Here is a 23,717-nt window from a genome sequence, read left to right as displayed (position 1 = left end):
TCACACAAGTAAGAAAATTGCACAATTTTCACCTGATGTGATAGTCAGTAAAAAAGCAGATTAGGAAACCAATGATTTACAATGGTTTCCTTCCCATTAGCGATGTTTTCACTGATAAGATGGTGAGAGAATAGAAAATCGCAGCATGCTCTATCGTTCTGCAATTTTTTAATTTCCCTATAGAGTCTCCTTTTTATCGCATCGCAACGCAACAAACGCACTTTGCAATGCGATTAACATTAGAAAGTCCCTTTAGCTTTTAAGATAAAAAATCATGCGATTTTATCACGGGCGACAGTGGAAACAAAGACGCAATTTTGCTAGGATTTTCTTGCGGCAAACTCACGATTGCCCGTGTGAAACTAGCTTTAGACTGAACGATTATCATCCACTTTCGCTCATTTGGACAAGTTTGTGAACAATATCGTTCTGTCTAGAAGCAGCTTAGCAAGCAGTGACAAACACATTTTGGACTTGTAAACTGAATATATAGTTACCATCATCAGTGCTAGTTACAGGATTTTCAGATCTTACCGCTGGACACGCTGGATCTGCTAAAATAATTAGGGATAAATAATATACTTTAGATTTAAAGCCATAGTTAAAGGTCACAATTACCATCAGCATACATGTTTTCCATAACCATCACATCTGAACATCAACTCTTTCATCAGTGTTAGAATTTATAGTGGAGGAATTCAAGTCAATTAAAGTAAATAGCACTATTTCTGGCCATTGTATAACTTGTATCGTGTATTTGTCCCCATTTCCCCCTCTGCAGCCCGTTTCTGATTCTTAGTACTCTCAGAACTGATGGGAGGAGCCTGGCTGCTGTGCTGTGTTGTATAGCTGTGGCAGAGAGAATTGCAGATTTTGCTCTCTCTCTATAACACACAGAGAGACATAACATCATCATGTAGGACAGAGTTCAGCGGGACTGAGCAGTGGAAATGTGAATAAACCGTGCAGATAACTCATCATTAGCTCCAGCAGCCAGAGTGTAGAAATTATATCAGCAGAAAGCACTTGCCTTGTGACTTATGTCAGCAAATTATAGGCTGCCGTAAAACTGTATGAAAATCAAATCTTTTAAAAATAAATGTTTACGCAAAAGAAAAGTTTGGCCACTAGGGGGTTATCGCGACACAAACACGGATGGCGTATTGCTACGATATGACATCAATGTAAATATGAAAAGGTTGAGGGTCCGACTGCTGTGATCCCTGCCAAATGCTACAAGTAGGAAAACGCTGTGTAGCTTTGTCTCCTATCAGATCTGATCTGCTTTTGGATCGCTAATGACTGAGATATTTGCTTAGAGGTCAGATTTTTAAATATTCCTCCAAACTGAAGTTGAGTGGCTGCACCTCTCTTAACTCAAAATTTCAGTTGAGTTGCGTCTATCTTAATTCCAAGAAGAGTGGGATGCTGATTTGCCATGAGAATACTGTCAGGTCCGGCAGCTCCGGGGGTCTCCGTGCCCACACTACCGGCCCTATTGCCCAGGCTGCAGGGGTGCGGCACAGAGAAGTCCCGGTCTTGGTGACCTCCCAGAGCCCCCCTGTGATCCAGTGCGCTGGCTCCTGGCACGCCCTCCTGCGCACAGGGAGAGTGCGCCTAGTTAGCTGGGTTGCTGGAGACGCGGCGGGTTACCGTCCACGCCGCGTCCCCATTGCCATAACACCCGGGTGCGCTTGTTCTGCACTCGCTGCTTGAGGTCTGGGTCTCTGCTCTGCACTCACTGCTTGAGGTCTGGGTCTCTGCTCTGCACTCGCTGCTTGAGGTCTGGGTCTCTGCTCTGCACTCGCTGCTGGATGTCTGGGTCTTTGCCTGTCCTTAGCAGACGCTGAGGGGTTTTCTCCCAGCGTCCTGCGATTGGGTCCTGCTGCTGTCAGGCTCCCCACCCCAATCAGCTGCTGGGGCGGGAGTTCTGGCAGCATTTAAACGTTTCAGTTTTCCTCCTAGGTTGCCAGTGTTTGTTTGGTCTCCAGCTACACCTGCATTCCTTTGTATTGATCTCCTGTTTTGACTTACCTGCTTTGGACTTGAATTTGCCTTCGCCTGACCCCTTGTACCACATTTTCTCCCGCTGCTGACCTGTATTGCCTGACCTGCCTTTGTGTTTGTTTGTCTCTTGTATTTGTCTGTGTGCCTGGGTCCTGCACCCACATCCCTAGCCAGTCTAGAGACTGTCTTCCAGTTGTCGCCCTAAGGCTTAGCCTAGGGGGGCAAGTACGTAGGGACAGGGATTGCGGGTTATTAAGGGACACCCAGTCACCCGGACCCAAGATCCCTGCAAATACACTGCAATACAGAAGCATTGCAATATATTGCAATATTTTGTACAAGCAATCAAAGGAGCACATGTTCAAATCCCACGAGGGGACTAAAAAAATGTTTAAACAAATTGCATAACTAATAAAATGTTATTATTTATCGCAGTTATTAAACGCTGTGCCATGCTGGAATTGTGTTTTTTTTAATAAAAAATTATTGAACAGTTGTATACTCAGCAAAATAGTGCCAATAAAAACTACACTTTGCCTTGAAAAAACAAGCCCTCACACAGCTGCATTGTTGGAAAAAACTTATGGATGCCAGAATGCGGCCACAAAAATCAATTTTTCATAGTAGTAAAGGTACCTTTACATAGAGCAACTATCGCTCAAGCTTATGAAAAACAGTTATTTGTTTGCTTGTACACTGAGTGCTTATTGTTCATTAGTTGTATCACTCACACACGGATCTCCATGCAAACTCATTCCAAGTCATTCAAGTATGAGTGATTGTAACTTTACACCAAACAACGTTTCATCAACAAGCTACTATTTTTTAAGTGAGCTGAAGGGAAATGACTAGCGACTACTGACAAATTATTGCTTGTCACCTTGTTGGTGGCCGTGTTGACATTGGGCAACTATCGTTTGCATTTGCCCTTTCGTGCGTCAGCCCCGGTTCACGTGACTGTACCGACAAGTGCCTGTTTCCTGTCACTACAAAGGTTCTCTTAGGAGTCGTCTGTCGGGAATCCCTCTGGGTTTTCCTGTCACTGCAGACGTAGCCTTAGGAGTTGTTTTAGGAGTTGGCTGTCCGGAATTCTTCAGTGTTTAATGTTCCATTCCTTTGCTTCCCTGATTCAATATCTACTGTGGTGTAGGGACTGATTGACAGGGAAGTGTTTTCCCTAGTTGGCCTATCGGCCATAATGGAGGTGTATTTATTCTGGCACCGTCTCTACATGAGTGCTGGTTATTGTCCTGTCTGAGGTGTCTGATGGTTGTCTACAGCTAAGTACCAGTGGTGATATGTTTATTGTGGGGCTTATTTATCTGTGCCTATTTCTGTTAGGATTTCCACCTGCTATATATACTTCCCTATCTTCCATCTGGGGACAGGCTAGGTTCGAGATGTGGGGATGTCCCTATCAGGACAATTACCCTGCTTTTAGGCAGGACCCGCCAAGCCATAGTTAGTTAGGTAGAGCGTTCCCTCTCTTGCATTTTGTATTTTCCTTGTTTCGGTAAAGTAATGCAATTATGTGTTGGTCCATTGCGGACATTATTACATTTAAGTCTGACGTTTTGGTGATGCCCGTGAAGGACATCGTAGTTGTGCCCCCCACAAACATAACATATATAAGTCACCATAATGGTGCTGACCTGCAGAATAAAGTTAACATATCACTTTTACTCTCCTAAAAAAAAAACACTCTCTAAAAAATGATTCAATTGTTTTGCTCCAGTTCCCCCACTCAGAAATGTTTAATAGTTTTTTCAGTACATCATATAGTACCATTAAAAAAATACAACTTGTCGCACAAAAAAAAAAGCCCTCATATGGGTATGTTGACGGAAAAATAAGAGTTATAGCTCCTAGAAGGAAGGGATGAAAAATATGACAAGGGAGAACCTAAACTGTATGACGGGAAGGGCTTAAGTATAACAAGATATAAATCTATCTTTCAGGTGAAACTTTTATTTTGATGTCTTACAAGGTAACAAGGAAAGCCTTGAGCTTATAACTATAGTCCCTTTGTATTACTGAAGATGTGTTGTCACCTAGGCCACAGGAAATTAAACATTGATTTATTTGAGTAACATGACTATCTGGAATGTCTTTGTTTTCTTTGCTACTTTAAATTGTGTCATTGTGCAGTGTTGTTAGCAAGTACGACCTGAGCCAACATGCTGTGGCTATAAAAGACTTATGCACTGGCCGCACTTGTCAGCACAGTGTATTATCATATTAAGTAACTCAATAGAATGCCATATTGTTGGGAAATTGATTTGTTATATGCTAGTTCCCCTTCGTTGTGATGCTCTATGTCCTATAACTCAGAGAATGTTTTTTTGTGGTATGCAAACTGCAACTTTTACCACCATAAGATTTAAAACAATACATAAATATATGCCTCCACTGGCATAACTATAGGGGATGCAGAGGATGCGGTTACACCCAGGCCTAGGAGCCTTAGGGGGCCCATAAGGCCTCTCTTCTCCATATAGGGAGCCCAGTACTATGAATAAAGCATTATAGTTGGGTCCCTGTCACAGGTTTTCCATTGGGGCCCCAGAGCTTCAAGTTACGCCTCCGCGTTAAGGGGTTAAGAAAAGTTGGGGTCCCCGAGATGAACTGTTGCACCAGGGCCCATGAGCCTTTAGCTACGCCGCTGTATGCCTCTATTTCTTGCCGAGCACAAATACAAGGTGAGTATGTTTATTTTACCTTCGGAGACAACCTTCTCTTCTGCAGTGCTACAGCCAACCTCGTCTTCTCCACTGACACAGTCCACCTCACCATTGCACACATAATCCATTGGAATGCATATATCTGACTTGCAGTGAAAACTATCTTTGCATTCTGAAATGATATAACACAATAAATAAAATAAGCGTACATATACGACACAGAAATAGAAGAAATATAGATTTGAGGACATAAATGGCAAATAAGCCATACTGTTTACTACAAACACTACATGGAACGCTACGTAGTTGTAAAGCTGATCAGCATATTACCAAATGTATTTACATATTCTCTCTGTTGCTTATTTAGCACTAGCATACTCCACAGCGCTATACATTTTTCACTACTCTTATCAGTCTGTTTCTCACAATTTAATCCTCTCACCTTACACCTACTAGGACCAATTTCTTAGGAAGCCAATTAACCTATCAGTATGTTTTCCATTTGAAGGAGAAATCCAAAGTGTCCAGAGTAAACTCACGCAAACACATGAGGAGGACACAGACTCCATTCAGATATAGCCTTTGGTTGGATTTGAACCTAGGTTTCCATTGATACAAGACAACAGTACTAAATCACTTAACCCCCATATTAGGGTTGCTGGATATTTTGAAGGGCTTAGATACTTACATCCTGGTTAGGAGTTTAGTGAAACACCAAATATTATCTTATGTCCATCTATATTGTAACCAAATGACTAACACGTCTTAGAATATCTTGATAATTTGATCCATTCATTTCCCGTCAGACACCTGTCATGTAAGACACTGCTTGGAGAAACCACAGATTTTAATGGCAGTTTTCCAAGCATAAAGTACTATTAAAATCAGTGGTTCTTGCAGCTAAGTGCTGAGATAGAGATTCCAGAAATTTCTGCCAGGACAGCTACCAGATACCCAATAATATGATCTGTCATTATGCGTTAAGAAAATTTCAGAAGATTGGAGGCCAACTTGTATTAAAGGGGTTTTCAGATATGCAAAACAATTCCACTGCTGTGGAATAGTCATGCCTTCTTTCTTTAGTGGCTCCCTGTTCAGCGCTGCAGCCGCAGTTCGAACCAGTTGGAACCCAGAAAAAAGCTGGCTGCAGTCATGTGTCATTCATTGTGCACATGACTGCTCAGCCAATCACAGGCTTCACCTGTGATTTCCTCAAAAATGTCACGTGACTGCTGAAGCCTATAATTGGCTAAGCAGTCACATACACAAAAACAGCACTTAACCGCAGCCGGCTTCTTCTGAGTTCAGAGGTGGTGGAGATTCCCTGGATGGACAGGAAGACAGTGAAGGAGGTTACTTTTTTTATATTTCACACCACTCCAATGGGGTAATTCTTTTTGGAGCCCCAGAATAGCCCCAATAGTATACTGTGTTTGTGATAGATACGTCTTAGTTACCTGTACAGCAGAGTTCATCACTGAGGTCTCCACAATCATTTTGTCCATTACAGATTTTATCATTTGCAATGCATTTTCCATTGACACAAGGGAACGTATCATTACATTCTGCAATAAAACAATAATGCATTTACTTATACTTTTAAGTGTTTTAATGAGAGTACAATTCTAATAATCCAGCATCCTCAGGACACTAAGGCAGGGGTTGACCCTGATGGCAACAGCTCCATGTGCAAGAATTGTGTATGGGCCATCCTCTATTGAGGGCCAAGAAAACCACAAGAATAATATACTCTATAAATGTAATAAAAACAAGAATTCAAGCCCCTTACACACAGAGAACACATAAGACATACACTTATACATTTTGATACCAACTGCACAAGTGCCACTCATACACTGGAGGCAAGCATCTCACACTCTACTTACACAGGATATCTTTTACTGACATCAAGTCATGCCCTCCTATACTGTTAAGTGGCATTTACTGATAATGCAAGGCCACATCAACCTTTTGTCAGTGAGTCATACCTCCATCTGCCAATTGATACAAACTACATTGTGGCAAAGAGTGGGCCTCCTTTCATTCTGGGCTTTGCTGCAACTGTTGTAGGCCTCCATTGGCACCAAACTGCTAGATATCAAATAGGCCAGACTATTGAAATCTGTCAGATCCCAATGCTGAATGAGTAGGCAGTCCGCTTTAATGTAATTTAATTAAGGTGTGCATCAATTATAAACGACTTTCCATAAGTTATAAATAATATTAGCAAAGATAAGAAACTTTAATATCTTATTACAGAAAAATGCCTCTTTCGAGAGTAATCAAACTGTTCTCCTCCTCCCCCTGCCTTCTGCACTGATCACTCCATCTCCATTCACTGATTATCTGTATACATGAGGTAGAGAAAGATTTTCAGCTTTATGTAGAGATAAGGTTACAGGTCCTGCCAATTGAAGTTTAAGGAGAGGGGTGGTACAAAGAAACACTGCTGCTAAATGCTGTATCTCACTACAGTGCTGGATTCGCAGCTACACTGCTCAGTACTGCTGTATAACGTCCTCCATTCTGCTGCTGCTACTGATACATGCAACAGAGAGATATAGGATCAGTTTTCTCTTCTCTGTGTGTGCGGTGTATGGAAAATATTAGAGCAGCTAGTTTCCTGCTCCCTCCTCCTTTTCCCCCTACCATCCCCATAAACCTCTATGGGTAGCATGTAAGGGGGTTGATGATGTTGCTGTAAAGAACCTTACCCACTTGTAACAAATTGTGTGAACTGAACCGTGTGTTGTGTACCTAGTCAAGCAATTAAGACAGCTCATGTGAACACTACTGTGTTTATTATTGTACTGTTGCCATGCTGTTTGTTAACCATTGTGAGGGGATCAGTTTGGGATCACCTTTGTTAAAGCCGAAGGTCTTCTCATGCAACATGGAGCTAGTAGCCAGGAAAGTAGGTTAGTTGACACTTTATCAGACTTTTATTTAGCATGGTTGCACAACAAAACAAATAGAAACAAAAAAAGGCTTGCCGTTGGGCACTGTTACATGAAGATTCCTCTCTATCACTTCACAAAAGTCACAGGGGTTTTAGCAACTGTACTAAGTGAGTCCATAGCTCACACAGAGAGGCATGTGTGTCTCCCTCAGGTTGAACAACTCCTGTACTCTGAACTGCTCTTAAATATACACCCACTGGCTTAAAGGGGTTGTCCCGCGGCAGCAAGTGGGTCTATACACTTCTGTATGGCCATATTAATGCACTTTGTAATGTACATTGTGCATTAATTATGAGCCATACAGAAGTTATAAAAAGTTTTATACTTACCTGCTCCGTTGTTAGCGTCCTCGTCTCCATGGTGCCGACTAATTTTCGCCCTCCGATGGCCAAATTAGCCGCGCTTGCGCAGTCCGGGTCTTCTGCAATCTTCTATGGAGCCGCTCGTGCAGAATGCAGGCTCCGTGTAGCTCCGCCCCGTCACGTGCCGATTCCAGCCAATCAGGAGGCTGGAATCGGCAATGGACCGCACAGAAGAGCTGCGGTCCACGAAGACAGAGGATCCCGGCGGCCATCTTCAGCGGTAAGTATTGAAGTCACCGGAGCGCGGGGATTAAGGTAAGCGCTCCGGTAAACTTCCTTTACCTCCCTGCATCGGGGTTGTCTCGCGCCGACCGGGGGGGGGGGTTGGAAAAAAAAAAAACCCGTTTCGGCGCGGGACAACCCCTTTAATTAGCAAGCAAGGGTATTAGTGTATCTTGACGCCACCAGGAATACCTGGTGGAGTCAAGATTGACAGGGGGTCACGCCCCCTGATTGGCTGAACACTGTCTTCACCACTAGGTCCTGCAAGGCTACTAAACATTAATACAGAAGCCATGCAGCTAGCGGCGCTGCAGCCGGCCACCCACTGAAGCAAGTGCCTTCCCAGCCGGTGACAGAGAACGGTCAGAAGCCAGAGGCACCTTCAGTGTCGTAGCGCTGTGCGCCGGCAGCAGCAGGGAGCCGGAACAGAAGTTTTAATGATTTACCATGTGTGGCCGTCACGGAGAAGTACTGCGGCAGGCGCTACGGGGGTGACAGCCGGGACGCAGGGAGCTGAAACTGAAGATACAGTATTTTCCCATGACCACCTGTCAGGGAGGAGTAATGCCTCAGGCACTACAGGGCCAACAGCTGGGACAGAGGCAGCGACGGAGAGTGAGCCGTGAGGCAGTGCAGGAGACGGAGCCATCTTGCTGAGATTGGGGCTGAGACAGCAGTGGGCAGCAACTACCACGTTTGCCTGAAATGCCGTCCGGTTTGCCTGAGGATTACTGTAGTTCTTAGCAGGGGATAACAGCAGCAGTGGGATGGGATATGAGCACAATTAACACCCGAGGAGCCGGAAGGGGACACCTGCAGTGGAGATTTTTGGGCCACCGATGGCAAAGCAGGAGCATACAGCAGTATTCACAGGGGACAGGATAATTTAACTGAGCTGCCAGGAACTGATGCCAAGCCTTCTCTGCAGCCAATTAGCTTCTGGGGGCATTACTAGGCTGTCTGTTTTGTCCCCACCAGCACTTCCTGGTGGCGTCAAGATACACTAATACCACAAGCAGGTAGACACTCCCTATTACCTCCCATAGTTGAGGAATCTAGGAAAAATATACCTTCCGCACTGATGACACCATAGCATGTATTTTTGCAGGTACTGGGGAGTTTAAACAGTTAACACATGGTTACATTAGGGTGTTTGTTATTGGTCTTGGGTCACAGGTGCAATGTTGAACATGACAGCACACTGGCTCTGTCAAAAATTATGTTGGAGGCTACAACTGGGTTTGCTTTGCAGAGAGAGTGCAGCCTAGTACTGACTGGAGTATGAGAGGGATGTGTATGTCAGGGATCTAACCCAGGACCTCATGTGTTCCAGTCAGTAGCTCTCACTACTGAGCTATTCATCCTATAGACAGTTCCCTTGTATGACTCTCAGCTGTGTTTCCTGATCCCAGTTACCTAGCTCCTGCCTCCTGGTCCTGACCCTGCTTCTGTCTTGATTGCACTTCCTATAAAAGCCTGTTTCTGCCACTCCCTCAGTGTGTGATTATTCTGCTCCACAGCACCGTTTGATCAAGCTCCACTTACCTCTTCCTCCACTATTTCTACAACACCTCCTGATACCAACTTCTGGCTTCCCTTCTGACTACGCTACCTGCCTCATCCATCTGTACTGCAAACTGAGACCTCCTGTTGCTGACTTCTAGCTTCCCTTCTGACTACACTACCCACCTCCTCCATTTGTACTGCAAACCGTGACTACCTATTGACTACCTCTGGCTTCCTCCCGACTACGCTCTGTTCCCATACGGCTGCTCCACCTGTGACTCCAATCTAGCGCCTAAATCACTACAGTGTATCATTTTTTGATTTGGGTCCAGCAAGCATGAAGTTAGGCCGTAGACCCTGGAATTCTGTGGGTGGTGAACCACTGTCCTGGCCTTTTGGACTGTATCAATTGTGGCTCTGTGTCATCAGCCACAGTGCCTCTTCTCCTGGTCACTGGTCATGACTGTTGGCATAATTGGGGTATTTTGACAGTAAAAAATAAATTCTATAGACAGTGAATAGAGTAAAAAAAAAACTGCCATACTCACCAATCAGATGTGTCCCTGAGCCCTGGACACTGCAGCTCTGATCTTACAATGAAGCAGGTAATTAGTGCACAGAAGCTGCAGTAATTACCTGCTTCATTGTACACGTGACCGCTCAACCAATCACTGGCTTAAGCGGTGACATGGCGGTCATTGTAATATCAGTGAAGCCAATGATTGACTGCGTGGTGACATGAGTCATATCTGCAATGCTGAAATAGTATATTTAAAGAAATAATAAAAATTATATTTTAATGGAGAATGAAGCAGTATGGATTTTCTATCATGTTAATTGCCAATTATTTTGTGATAAACATGTCAGCACGATCACTTGGTCAGCTTGTTTGGTTGTATAGTTCATACACACCATTTGTTTTGTCATAACATGAAACAGCAGCTCGCTTATTGCTTGTACTTGTACTCTTCTTAATAGTACACTCAGCCAGCGTACTCTCATGGCCTCGGCATTTCACCTGGAGACACTCCTGCTGCTCGTTATCGTTTTCAGAGATAGTGACCTGTAAATTTTCATTAGAAGCACCTCTGGAAAAAAATTAATTTAAAAGAGTGTTTGGTTATGTTCTTTAAAAATGCACTTTATTTATTTATTTATTACTATTTTTTTCGGCCGCCTCACTTTTTGCTATGTAAGGTTATATTCACATTTTGTGGCACAGTGCAAAGCCTTTTTCCAGGTAAGTAATTTGCCCATTTAAAGGGGTTTTCTCATTTCTAGGACATACCACCACTTTCTGATTGGTGAGTGAAGATCAGACGGTTGGGACCACCATCCCTCCTGAGGAAAAGGGGCCAAGGCTATGGTTTAGCATTGCATCCTTCCTTTCACACCTTTGCCCTGCACAGCGGCACTCCTAGCCATTGGTTGCACAGGGATTTGCTTGCATTGAGCTGTCTTGCATTTCCCCGCCAACAAGGACCCTGAAGCACACAATTCCATATAATCTTTACAATATACATTGATGTTGATCAATATCCTTTGGTACTTTTGCCCATTTTCAGAATGCCATTCTTGCAGCAAAAAAGACGTTGGCAGTTGTATTGCAACCTACTTGGGATATTCAAGGTGTCGACAGGCTACATTGGCTTCTGTGATCGTCCATTTTTCAGGGCACACAAAGAATTCTCCATTTTCTTTGGGTAATTTAATTTTTACAATACCCTTCTTCTTTGATGAATTTTTATTTTTCAAAACCACGTCAAATTTGCCTAAAACATGAAAAAAAAAAGTAGAGTCATTCCAGGACAAATTACCCAAGGGGTAACACCCAATCATTTCCGATTTTTATGAAATTTTGCACATTTGTTCATTACTAAAATGTATATAAAATTTTTCAGATCAATCAGGTCAATTTTCCGAACTGTAATTTTTGATAATTTATATCTCGGAAGCTGTTGGGCATAGGAAGATGTGCATAGTGTTATTCTCTTCATAATAATATAACATTCTACCTAACATTATCATCCCAATAAATGTAAAAGTAGCACAGAAATTTGAAAACTTTGTGATCAGGTGCAGAACTCATGCTGTCACTGGAAGAACCAGGAGTCTCACAAGGGTTGACGGCCTTAGACTGGCACCCTGAATGGCTCCAAAGGTGTTGGACTTTACTAAGTGTTTGAGGCACTAAGGCAAACTATATGTTATTTATGTACATATGCAGGCAAATGTCCAGGGACATGCATATGTACATGTGTACTATGACAAATGACAACAGTACGAAGATTTTATTATGCTTTCTGTTGAGCTTGAACTCTTGAACTTGGCTATCTGCAGCAGTTCCCACTGCAGTGAGTGGCTACCACTGTCAAAATTTATGGAACAGCCCAGGGGGATACCTCTGGCTTGATGGAGGTTCCAATGGTCAGACTCCACCAATCAGCTGGTCATGCCCTATACCGTGGATAAGGAATAACTTTCCGAAATGGGAATATCCCTTTAAAGGGGTATTCGGGTCTAGTTTAACTAATGACTTATCCTTTGGATGCATCATCAGTAGTTGATGGACAAGGGTCCGCCACTTGGGACCCCTGTCCATCATCTGATCGCTCAGCCCGCTGCACTCTGACATCATCATCAATGGTCAGAAGAAGCAAATATATTCCTAATGAAAAGTTAATCCAGAGTGCAAGGAACCTCAGACTGGGCAGAAGGTTCACCTTCAAACAAGATGATGATTCTAAGTACAAGACAGGAGTGGCTTAGGAACAACTTTCTGAATGTCTTTGAGTGGCCCAGGCAAAGCCCTGACTTGAACCCAATGGAACATTTCTGGAGAGATGTAAAGACAGCTTTCCAGAAACGGCCCCCATCCAACCTAACGGAGTAGCTCTGCAGACAAGAATGACAGTCCGCAAATCCAGGTGTGAAAACCTTGCTGATCATGCCCAAGAAGACTGGAGGCTGTAATAGCTGTCAGAGTTGCCTCAACTAAATACTGAGTAAAGGATCTGAATACAGATGTCAATGCAAAATGATAGTTTTTTTTCATTTTTTAAAAAAATGTAGAAAGATCTGTAACATTCTGTTGTGACTTTATCATTATGGGGTATTGAGTGCAGAATGATGGGAGAAAACTTTACATTTTTTTACATTTAAACAAAACCACAACATAACAAAATGTAAAAAAAAAAGCGTATGGGTCCGAAGACTTTCCAGTCCAGACCCACTGTATATAGTACATGGCAGAGATTTCGATGTTCTCACCTCTGCATGGAGACTCTGAAGTGAACCTGTATTTTGGGTTGGAGCATTCAGCACTCTTTAACTGGCAGTAGCTCTGAAATGTTCTGCTGTTTTCAGTGCAAGCCCCTATGGTCTTATTCCGAGGACATTGGTAAGGTAGTTTACATATACACTTCCCATCCACACATCTTTGCCAGGGAGCACAAAACACTTTATGGCAAGAATTCATAGTGTACTTCTTTTCCCAACATGATTTCTGTGACACAGTGCCCTGTAAAAGACAACAAGACATTACTAAAATGCTATAGATCCCATAGTTCTCATGCTGTGTACATGGCATATGGTAGTGGCAGTCTTAAAGGGGTTTCTGAGTTATTACTTTTATATAGTTTTAGGCTCCCCATGCCCTAAACTATAGAAAAGAAATATACTCACCACAGTGCCACGCCGCCGTTTTGGCATTCCAGTGCTGCGGCATCTGACAGGTGACGTCACCCAGCCAGCAAGCCTAGTGATGTCCCGTAAGCTTGTCACATAGGCTTCTAATGTAGAAGTCTCAAGGCAGATTTACGGGACGTGACTGTTGACGTTCCTGCTGGCCTCCCATTGGCTGCTGCAGTCACTTGGGTAAACAACCAATGTCACCGGAACAGCCGATATAAACAGAGACCAGAGCGGAGATCAGCAGTGGCGGAGGAGCATTGTGTGGCGGGTGGGGAGTATGTGTGCCTTTTAGTTTACACAATCTTTTGTGATATTTCTTAAAGGCAATGTGTCATCAGAAAATTACCTACTGTATAAATAAAATAAGTTTTTATACTACTCATATTTTCCCAAAATTTTATTTTATTTTTAAAATTTCCACTGTCACTATCTATATTTTGCAAAAATCTCCAATTTATGCGTTTTTCAAATTGACCACACAGACCAATGTTCTACAAGGATCACTTCTCTGTAGTAATCTTATTATCATGATAGGGTTACAATAAAAGATAACACATTAATAAAACACAGGATCCACCATTCACAATGGGTGATAACCACAGCTCACTTCCTTCCCCTCCCTGCACAATAACCTCTGCGCAGGTCATAGAGCATGCCTAGAACAGGCTCCCATGGAAGTCATTGGGTCAGCTCCCGCCCTCTTTGCACATGGCCCATATCTGTAAATGCTGTTTAATGCAGCTCGGGCAAGATGACCACCCCCAGTCATGTACAGACGTTAGACTAAAGAAAGCTATAATCAGAAAGTAAACAGATTAGAAAAATGGAAAAGGTTTACTAGTTGGTTTTCATTAGTAAACAAATATAAGAGTGATATATTTAATTTCTGTCTTTCAATGTTGCAGCATGTACATAAATTCTAGTTAAGCATCATTTCCGACAAGCAAAAATGTTTATCTAACGATGTAGTAAGATATTTCATAACCCTTACTGATAAATGTGTGGAGAAATGTATAAATATTTGCTTTGGTCTAGAGCTATGGGTCACACAAGCCTACTGAACAAACTGCAGGGTCCAGATGGGAAGGATTGGCCACGGAATTTCCATATGGACCCTCCGCACGAAAATTCCACAGCATTTACAGTAGCAACAAAGTGGATGAGATTTTGAAAATCTTGTCCACAATCTGCGGATATAACCTGCACAAAACCGTGTGGAAATGGACAAATGGTGCAGGATTTAATTCCGAAACATGTAGAAAGGAATGAGAAGGGGAACAGCACTTCCAATAAATATCCTGTTGCACTTACAGGCTTGCAGGGTGCACGATCCACAGCCAAGGTCTGGACCCAAAGACCGGAAGAAGCAGGAAATCCTTACAAGATTGTCTATTTTGGCTGATCTGTTTCCATCCATTATTTCTTGATAATCATCTTAAATCTGTGTACGCTCTTATAGCGACCCTAACTATTCCCGTATATATATGCATCTGGTTACGTGTATAATACAATATATAGATCATTGATAAATCAAAAGGGATATCTGTTTGAGTATTAGGAAATCTTGTGATTTTGTATTTTAATAATTTTTGTTTTTGTTTATTTACAAGTGGTGATGGGGAACCAGTACCATGCAGCGGGCTGATTAATTTCTTCCTATTTTTGATAATTCCTATACTAATCTTGGTTATTCTTTTGAATAAAAAGTTCATTTTTTGAGCAAAAAATATTAATTATCAATAAAAAATCTTTTTGAGCAGCATCTATGGTGTGGCACATCTCTTTCTGGGCAACTAGATTTTGGTGCTCTCTTTTTGGGGATCATAAAGGACCAACTTGGGTTGTAATGTAACAGGTTATGCCCCTTGGGATTATTACACAACATATGTACATGCATATATGTCTTATAGATATATGTGCATGAGTGTATATATAAATATAGTCATGCATGTTTTGCTATTGGCCTTAATTCTATATTGGACTTGTACATTATAAAACACAATGAGTCATACATTGCTGTGACTATGCTTAACCTTGGATGAATCCTATTTTCGCTGGTAATGCGTGCATAGAAGATGTCATCAGCGATCCAGACATGCTAATTTATTAGTCCATTTGAGTGGATGTAAACTTCCCCATAATATGATCGCTGTGCTAGGGCATCGGCGCATGCGCAGTAGTTTCTTTGAGCCCGTAAGGGCAAATGTAAACCTCTTACAGTATGGCCGCTGAGCTGCATCTCCAGCGCATGCTCAGTGGTCCTTTTGAGTCCGTTTGGGCCAATGTTAAATTCCCTACAATATGGCCACCGCGCTGCGTCATTAGCGCATGGGCAGTAGCGCTTTTGAGTCCGTTTGGGTTATGGTCAGTTTCCATTTTATCAATATGGTGACGTTAGCGCATGCGCAGTGGGTCCCCCAGGCTAACTGAGGGTATGGGCATCCTTCTGATTGGTAGACAAGGCGCGGTTGCGCTTTGGATTAGTACGAACGCTAACAGAAGTTCAGGTATGTATACCTGTATGAGTCTACACCTCTCTAACTTTATCTTTGCTGCTCGTTTCTTGATGTTTATTCTTCAGCTGCACTGCATGATCCTGGCCCTATGACTACCTTTGTGGGATGGGTGTGAACCTACCCTAGAATTTTGATTGGTTTTGTGTTTTTTATGTCGGGGTATTTAACTAGGGGGGTTGGTATGCTGCTTTATGCTTGACAAAGATCCTGTGTGTGTAGGATCGAAACGTTGCAGCTATGTTTTACCATTGAGGAATAAAGTGCTGTTTTATTCATAATTAACCCCTGGAGTGCTGACTCAACATATCTTGTATTAATTTCGAAACATGTCAATTTGATCACTATTTCCGCTGCGGAATTCGCCTCTTCTCTTTGAGGGTTGAATTCTGCACAGAAATACGTGATGAAACCCTCTTCAAAATCTACACCAAATGATGCGGGTTTGGAGGCACTCTACACGGAAGAAAGGACAATCAAAAGAGCAGTCCGGAGTGGCATGGGGGTGAGTATACCGGTGTTTTCTGTTTTTTAAACTAGCAGAAAAGGGGTCCTTATTATTCATGTGGGTAGTAAAGGCGGCATTATTAGTAAGGGGGACAAAAAGATGGCATTATTACCTACAGGATAGAGAAGGTGACATTAATAATGGGGGCAAAAAAGTCAAACTTATTAATAATGAGGGCAGAGAAAGGCGACATTATTAATTACGGGGCAGAAAAAGGTGGGATTATTACCTACAAGGGTACAAAAAGCGGTATTATTAATAACTGGGCAGAAAAAGGCAGCATTATTACTAACGGGCAGAAAAGATGGCATTACTATCTACAGGGGTAGAATAGTCGGCATTATTAACGAGGTGCGGAAAAGATTTAGCATTATTACTGAAAAGGCGGCACTTTTACTGTGCGGAGGGCACTAAAAGCAGCATTTACTGCATGAGGTCTAATTACTATCTGGCACATTATGGATTGTGTAGAGGTCTGGAAAATTTAGGGAGGGTGATGGAAAAGCAAGGAGCCAAAGACTTCTGCGTGTCAAATGGTGTAAATGGAATATCTACTGTTACATGTGAATTTCATTAGCGTTTGCAACAGAAGTATAAAATATTCAGGTTTACTCCAAAACATATACATACTCAGTGAACTTGTTGTAGGGTTATCTATACGTACTTTTCAAATCGACTCAAAGTAATTCCCTATATAAGATTCAGCAGAAAACTGTAATAGTTTGTGTAGCATATATTTGATTACATACACTATTATAATATGTGAGATTTATCATTCGGAACCTAGAAAATTTACATCCGAAGATGTCAGATGTTTTGGGTGTAAAACCCAGAAATGTTTCCGCATTTTCTTTAGCTGTGTTCATAACGGGAACATTTGTTTATTTAGTGTTCAGGGCCTTGAACAGGTCAACCCCTCAGTATGGGGTGGAGATTATACATGGAAATTCCTAAATTGGGAATCTTGTTGGATGTCCCAATTCGTTACATACACCTGCACTACTGTGCTATCACCAAGAGCCTTCTGAAATGCATAAACGGTGCATGATGGATTTTATTGGATGTGACAATCAAAGCCTGAAGATTTATACTGAAGTACTGGATGCTTGATCTTCTTTTTCTTATCCGCTTTGTGCCACCCAGCACGACCGTACATCGGGTAAATGACGGTAGGTGAGCTGGACTTGTTCATTTAAAAACGCAGCTGCTTCTGCACACTAAGTTTCTTAAATACATTTTTGGGAGCATAAATGGAATACTGATTAATAAAAAGCTTTCATCACTTTAGGTGCCCAAGCTGATGAGCTCTATTTATTAAAAACGAAATGTATTTTTAAAGGGAACCTGTCACCAGGTTCATGCTGCCTGAACCACTGGCAGCATAAACCCGGGACAGGTATGTACAGTGCCCCCCTTTATGTTTTTTTTCCAAATAAGCACACCTTTTGAAGTTTGACTCAAAACGAAGTGCTGAGTCAAAGAGGCAGGCCATGCCGGCCTCTCCCAGCCCACATCATCAGAGTTCTTTAGCTTACTGACGGGAATCCAGAGCAACCACAAGGAATCAGATATTGCTCTGGTTGCATTGCTCTATTTTTAAGTCACTGCAGCCATTAAATAACATGATTTAGATAATTGTGTAAGGGTATTTGTTTAATCCGGAGACAGCCACCTAGCACTAGCTGTTGGGTACAGGAGGCTAGGTCCCAATTCCATAGGAACATAGTGACCTTTAAAGTCTGATAATGCAAGGACTTTCTTGGGATTTTTCCGGTGACCAAGGTGGAGGATGCATGCTCACTAGTTGTGAAAGTTTCTCCACTGGTTCCTTATACCATTTTAAGAAGATCAAGGGATGCCTCTTCCTTCTCTGAGCAGAGGATAATAATAGTCAAGAATACGTCCATAGTGAGAGATGGGGCTTTACACTCCACTCAGTTTGGCTCGTAGTCTGAGTGGAGAAGGGTACTTAATGCCCACTTGCCTAGCTTAAGGTTTAAGCCACTTTAATAGGCATATTTGCAAACCAAAACCAGGAATGAAACAAACAGAGAAAAATACATATGGATATATCTAGAAAACATTTGAAAACCATTTTTTTTATTAACGACAGCCATGAACCTGATAAAGGTAGACCCAGAGGGTGCATTTCATGTGATTTCTATTGTACCCAAACATTGCCTACTCCAGTTCAGGTGGAGTAGTGAGCTATTCCCCTGTAATTGTATGATGTCAAACAGTGAGCATGCACCCATTCTGCCACATACCACTTTGACTTGGGGCTACTTCTGAGGGCAGCACCTGAGGTCCCCTGGTATTCACCCTTTAACCTTACCAATTGGGATCTTGTCTTCGCTGAAGGGAACTAAGCCACCTAAAGTGTCCCTATGTGTGTCTGGTATATGCAAGAAAAATATGAAAATAAGTGAATTTTGTTTCCTAAAAAAAGTAGCTTTACAGAGTAACAGAAAAATCAATTTCTAACTCCATGATCATGTAAAATACTGCCCTATCAGTGAAAGAACATCACAGGTAACCACAATGTTCCTTCATGTCACAGGTAGAGACAAAGAAAACTCCTTTCCAGTGTATGGATCCCATGGAACAACTCATCATAACTCAGTGTGATGTGGTTGTCTAATTTCCTCACTTCATGGGCACTTGAAGACATTCTTAGTCTATATAACATCTGAACTGAACTTAGGTTGCCGTAGGGCTTTATGGTAATCTAAGATTGGTTTAGCAGAACTGAGGGAGGTCTAGATTTGGCAGCCACAATACAGACACTAAATGCACCTGCATTATGATTACATCTATAATAAACTGATAATTAGCGGCACTGTATGTTACTGAGGGATTTAATGGGGTATGCCTACATAATTATCTGATAGATGTGGGTCAAGCCAGACATTGCAGATGGGCCGCGGATTCTGCGGGAAAAGCAAGAGTTTAAAAAAAAATCTGTACTGCGCATGTCCGACAGTGAACCATCCACGGACGGACCATCCACAGTACAGAAAAGAAGAAGAAAATACAAGTATGGGCGGACGGTCACAGAGTCGAAGTCCGCTGTGGCCTCCCCATACGGAATCCACCCCGCCCCAGTGTGCATGTGGCCTAATTTGCAGTTACAAGTAATGTATGTGTACTACAGTGGGTGTGGGGTTAACGATGACCAAAAATCCACCTGTTATGTTCCTGACTCTGATGCTTGGGTCTGAACTTTGTCCTTCAGACAGTTATTTTTTGTTCTAGTCTTATTTTCATTACAGCAGTATTGAGAAATCTTTCACTTATCAGGACCTTGTATCAGGAACTAGACAGCTTTTCTTTTCACAAGAATTGTTTGCACAATCAAATCAATGAGCACCTGAGCGACTAAGCTGGAATTCTGCAAACATGGATCTAAATTGTAAATATAAATACAGTGGACATCGTCAGGAGAGATTATTGGCTTCAAAATAGACAAAGCCCTATCTACCTACAGTGTCAGGCACTGCTATGCTGGCAACAGACTTCTCATATTCACAGGCATGCACGGTTTCCAAGCATAGAAAATCCTGCACTGGTTTCCACCCGTGCCCGCTGCCATGGGGCCTAAAAAGACATTTTCTTACCGCCTCTAGCTTGGAAGTAAGATGTGATACTGGGGGCATGGAGGCTCTAGTACCCTGTTGTACTGCCTCTAGCTTGGATATAAGATGTGATACGGGTGGGCATGGAGGTTCTAGTACCCTGTTGTACCGCCTCTAGCTTGGATGTAAGATGTGATACGGGCAGGCATGGAGGCTCTAGTACCCTGTTGTACTGCCCCTAGCTTGGATACAAAATGTAATATGGGTGGGAATGGAGGCTCTAGTACCCTATTGTACCCCCTCTAGCTTGGATACAAAATGTAATACGGGTGGGAATGGAGGCTCTAGTACCCTGTTGTACCGCCTCTAGCTTGGATGTAAGATGTGATACGGGCAGGCATGGAGGCTCTAGTACCCTGTTGTACTGCCCCTAGCTTGGATACAAAATGTAATACGGGTGGGAATGGAGGCTCTAGTACCCTATTGTACCCCCTCTAGCTTGGATACAAAATGTAATACGGGTGGGAATGGAGGCTCTAGTACCCTGTTGTACCGCCTCTAGCTTGGATATAAGATGTGATACAGCCGGGCATGGAAGCTCTAGTACCCTGTTGTACCGGGTTGGATACAAAAATTCACAGAGGGCCAGTGTTGGGTTCAAAGAAGTTTTGAATATCTCAGTTATGATCCTAAAATATAACTTTTATTCATATAAAATTAAAATAAAGCCTGTGACCTGTATGCTATCCAGTGTCACACATCCAAGGCAACGGTGTCCAAGCAAGAAAAAGAACCAATCTAGATGGAAAAAGATTGGAAAGAGATCTCTTTCTTCGGACACAACTCTAAAGGGTGTTGAAATTGGTTGCACAACTAAACAGTTAATTTAACCAACCAATTTCTGGTGCGTGGGACTTGATTTCTCTATCATTTTAGAGAAATCAAGTCACAAATATTATTGGTTGTCACATGCTTTATTTTAATTTTATATGAATAAAAGTTATATTTGAGCTTGGATACAATATGTGATACTGGCGGGCATGGAGGCTCAAGTACCCTGATGAGCCAATTCTAGCTTGGATGCAAGATGTGATATCGGTGGGCATGGAGGTATACAGGTTCTGTATGGTATCCTGTTGCATATAGCTCCACATTTGCTGTAACTGAGCATCTAGATCATGCAAACTCGTAGGCTGCCAAGGTTGGCATCACAGATCGTCCCATACACATTCTATTGGCATTAAATCTGACGATTGGGCAGGGTACAGAAGTGTGGCAATGTTGTGGAGGCTTCCTGTGACCCCCTTGTGTGTGCGGCTGAGTATTATCCTGCTGAAAAATGCCTCTTGGAAGCCGCCATGAGAGGAACACATGTGGCTGCAGGATGTCCTGAACATACCGCTGAGCTGTCATTGTCCCTCGTACCAATACTAGGGGTGACCGACTGTCGTATGCGATGGCCCCCCAGTCCATCACATCAACAGCGGTGCAGTGTGCCGCTCCACAGCAAAGACAGGATTGGGGAGCTCATGCATAGGTCTCAAGACATGAACACGGCCGTTATCAATGTCCAAATTAAACCTGGATTCATCGCTGAAAATCCGATTCCATTCTGTAGCAGTGCAATTTCATCGTTCAGGACACCACTGCAAATGGAGGCGTTGATGGGTGGGTGTCAAGAGCAGTACACATAAAGAGTGCTGTGAGACCAAATGTCCTTCAGCCATGTGCCTGGAAATGGTTCTGACAGACACAAGGGTGTAACAATGGTGTCCCTATCTCTGGGTGGCGGACAGTTGGAGCTGTTCATGGTTGTTGGATGATCCTCTTTACTTGCTTTATGTCGAGGGCTTCCTAAACCCGGTTGCCGTGTGTGCACGCCCTCACACATGCACTGGTTCCAACCACTTCTAACAATCTGGTGAGAACGGCCCAGGTGGCGGCAATTTGTTGATACAACCATCCAGCTTCTCGCATTCCAATAATGCCCCCCTCTTAAACTGTTAATTGGGCGAAATATCCTTGATTGCATTATAGAGGCATTTAGCTGTCAACAAACTCTACACAAGCTGAAAAAGAGGTCACTACATACAAGTAGCATCAGAGAGCCTCTTATAAGCCAAGGGGGGAACCACTTGTGGACCTCAGGTGACAAGACTGTTCATCTAATCACCACAACTCTAATCATTTGTATATCAGCCTAAGATGTAACTGCATGCCAAGTTTTGCAACAAAACGACAACTTCTTCTAAGTGCTTGCTTTTGTTTTTTTTTTATAATGAATGTATTTTATTGGATTCAGTTACTTTATGAGCAATGTGATAATAGTGTAGGGAACGAGTTGCAAAATCAAATTCCCTTAAGGCTCTGGATGATTTAATGCTTATATTTGCTGCACCAAAGTTGAAAACACAGGTTGTCATAGTTGTGGACTGTATCCTGCTGATGAACTAACATTAGAACCAATACCTTCCTTAAAGTCCTGTTCATAAAGTAAGAGATTCTAACAGAAGTCTATTAGGGAAATGGTGAAAATTCAGATCCCTAATACAATAGTGAAGGTTCACAAGGATCGCACCTAACATTTCTTATAATGAGCGCTAACACAATGCAGAGTCAGACAAATACCCCAAATAATAAAAATAACTCAAATACCTCATCATTTCAAATTATTGTCTGAATCTGATATGCAGTAACCCTTAATATAACCACGGCTGTGCTCCTTTCTAAGCAAATCACCTGACCTTAAAGGGGTTGTCCACTTTATTTTCTCATTCAAAAGATTATTAGTTTCATGAGAAAAAAAGAGTTTACAAAAAAAAACTAGTAGACATCGCAGGAAAAAGTGTATATCATAGGTGGAAAGTTCCATTCCGTTACCTAGAACCAACATACTCCATGACAAAACAATTATACTACAGAGATAACTTGAGAGGATCTTAACACAAGAAATTTGGGCTGCGCAGAGACAGCTGAAAATGTAGGTTTGTCATCTGATTACTACAAGTATCTAGGTCTACAAAGAAAAGCTGGTCCCAAAAGGAGTAGAAGAGTTCAAATAAATGGTAACAGAGATGGGAGAAGTAAAGACCTAGAGAAGAGAGGGGGCAAAAAGAAAAGAAGAGGGCAGAGAGAGGAAAAAGAAGAGAAGTCTACTTCTTTTTTTATTAGAAGGGTGCTCTAATGGCAAATTGAACCCAAGGTGTCCATTATTGGGAGGGAACCTAGCAACAAGTGTTAGATATTCCAGCAGTTGTATGAGATATACCCATGGTGAGTGATAGAAAATTAGACAGTTCAGTAGAAATGAATGGGATTAAACAGCTTCATAACTATAACTTCGGGTATTTTTACATGGTAGAAAGTTACTATGAATTTAGAGCCAAATCCACATCAAATCTACAACAAATCTGTAAAATCCCCATTCATCTGAATGGTCATCCGCAGTGCAGTCTATATGGCACGGATTTCGGATCCATGTATAAAAAAAAAAAGAGAAATGAATTTCACATGTGGATTTGCCCACTGAAAAGGTCTAAATTAGAGATGAGCAAACGTGCTCGTTTAGAGCAATTACTCGAACGAGTATAGCTTTTTTCGAGTAACTGCCTACTCGGGCGCAAAGATTCGGGGGGGGGGGGGGCGGGGGTGAGCAGTGGTTGTGAGGGGGAGCAGGGGGGAGAGAGTTCC

At 42.4% G+C, this 23,717-nt stretch overlaps 1 protein-coding gene across 1 annotated transcript in view; it reads right to left on the bottom strand.

Annotated features, from left to right (window-relative positions):
* The window catches only part of CFI (complement factor I), a 42,641-nt gene that overhangs the window by 17,321 nt on the left and 1,603 nt on the right, over window positions 1-23,717 (bottom strand). The window contains exons 2-7 of the mRNA XM_066573834.1: window positions 13,009-13,258; window positions 11,354-11,510; window positions 10,651-10,826; window positions 6,146-6,253; window positions 4,726-4,860; window positions 498-554 (exon numbers count right to left, since the gene is read on the bottom strand). Of these exons, the coding sequence (XP_066429931.1) occupies window positions 498-554; window positions 4,726-4,860; window positions 6,146-6,253; window positions 10,651-10,826; window positions 11,354-11,510; window positions 13,009-13,258 (883 nt within the window). The remainder of the gene's footprint in view (window positions 1-497; window positions 555-4,725; window positions 4,861-6,145; window positions 6,254-10,650; window positions 10,827-11,353; window positions 11,511-13,008; window positions 13,259-23,717) is intronic.

The sequence above is a fragment of the Eleutherodactylus coqui genome, chromosome 7, assembly GCF_035609145.1.
Source record: "Eleutherodactylus coqui strain aEleCoq1 chromosome 7, aEleCoq1.hap1, whole genome shotgun sequence".
Taxonomy (NCBI): Eukaryota; Metazoa; Chordata; class Amphibia; order Anura; family Eleutherodactylidae; genus Eleutherodactylus; species Eleutherodactylus coqui.
The sequence above is the reverse complement of the archived record's forward strand: the minus strand, read 5'-3'. Positions and strand labels throughout refer to the sequence as shown.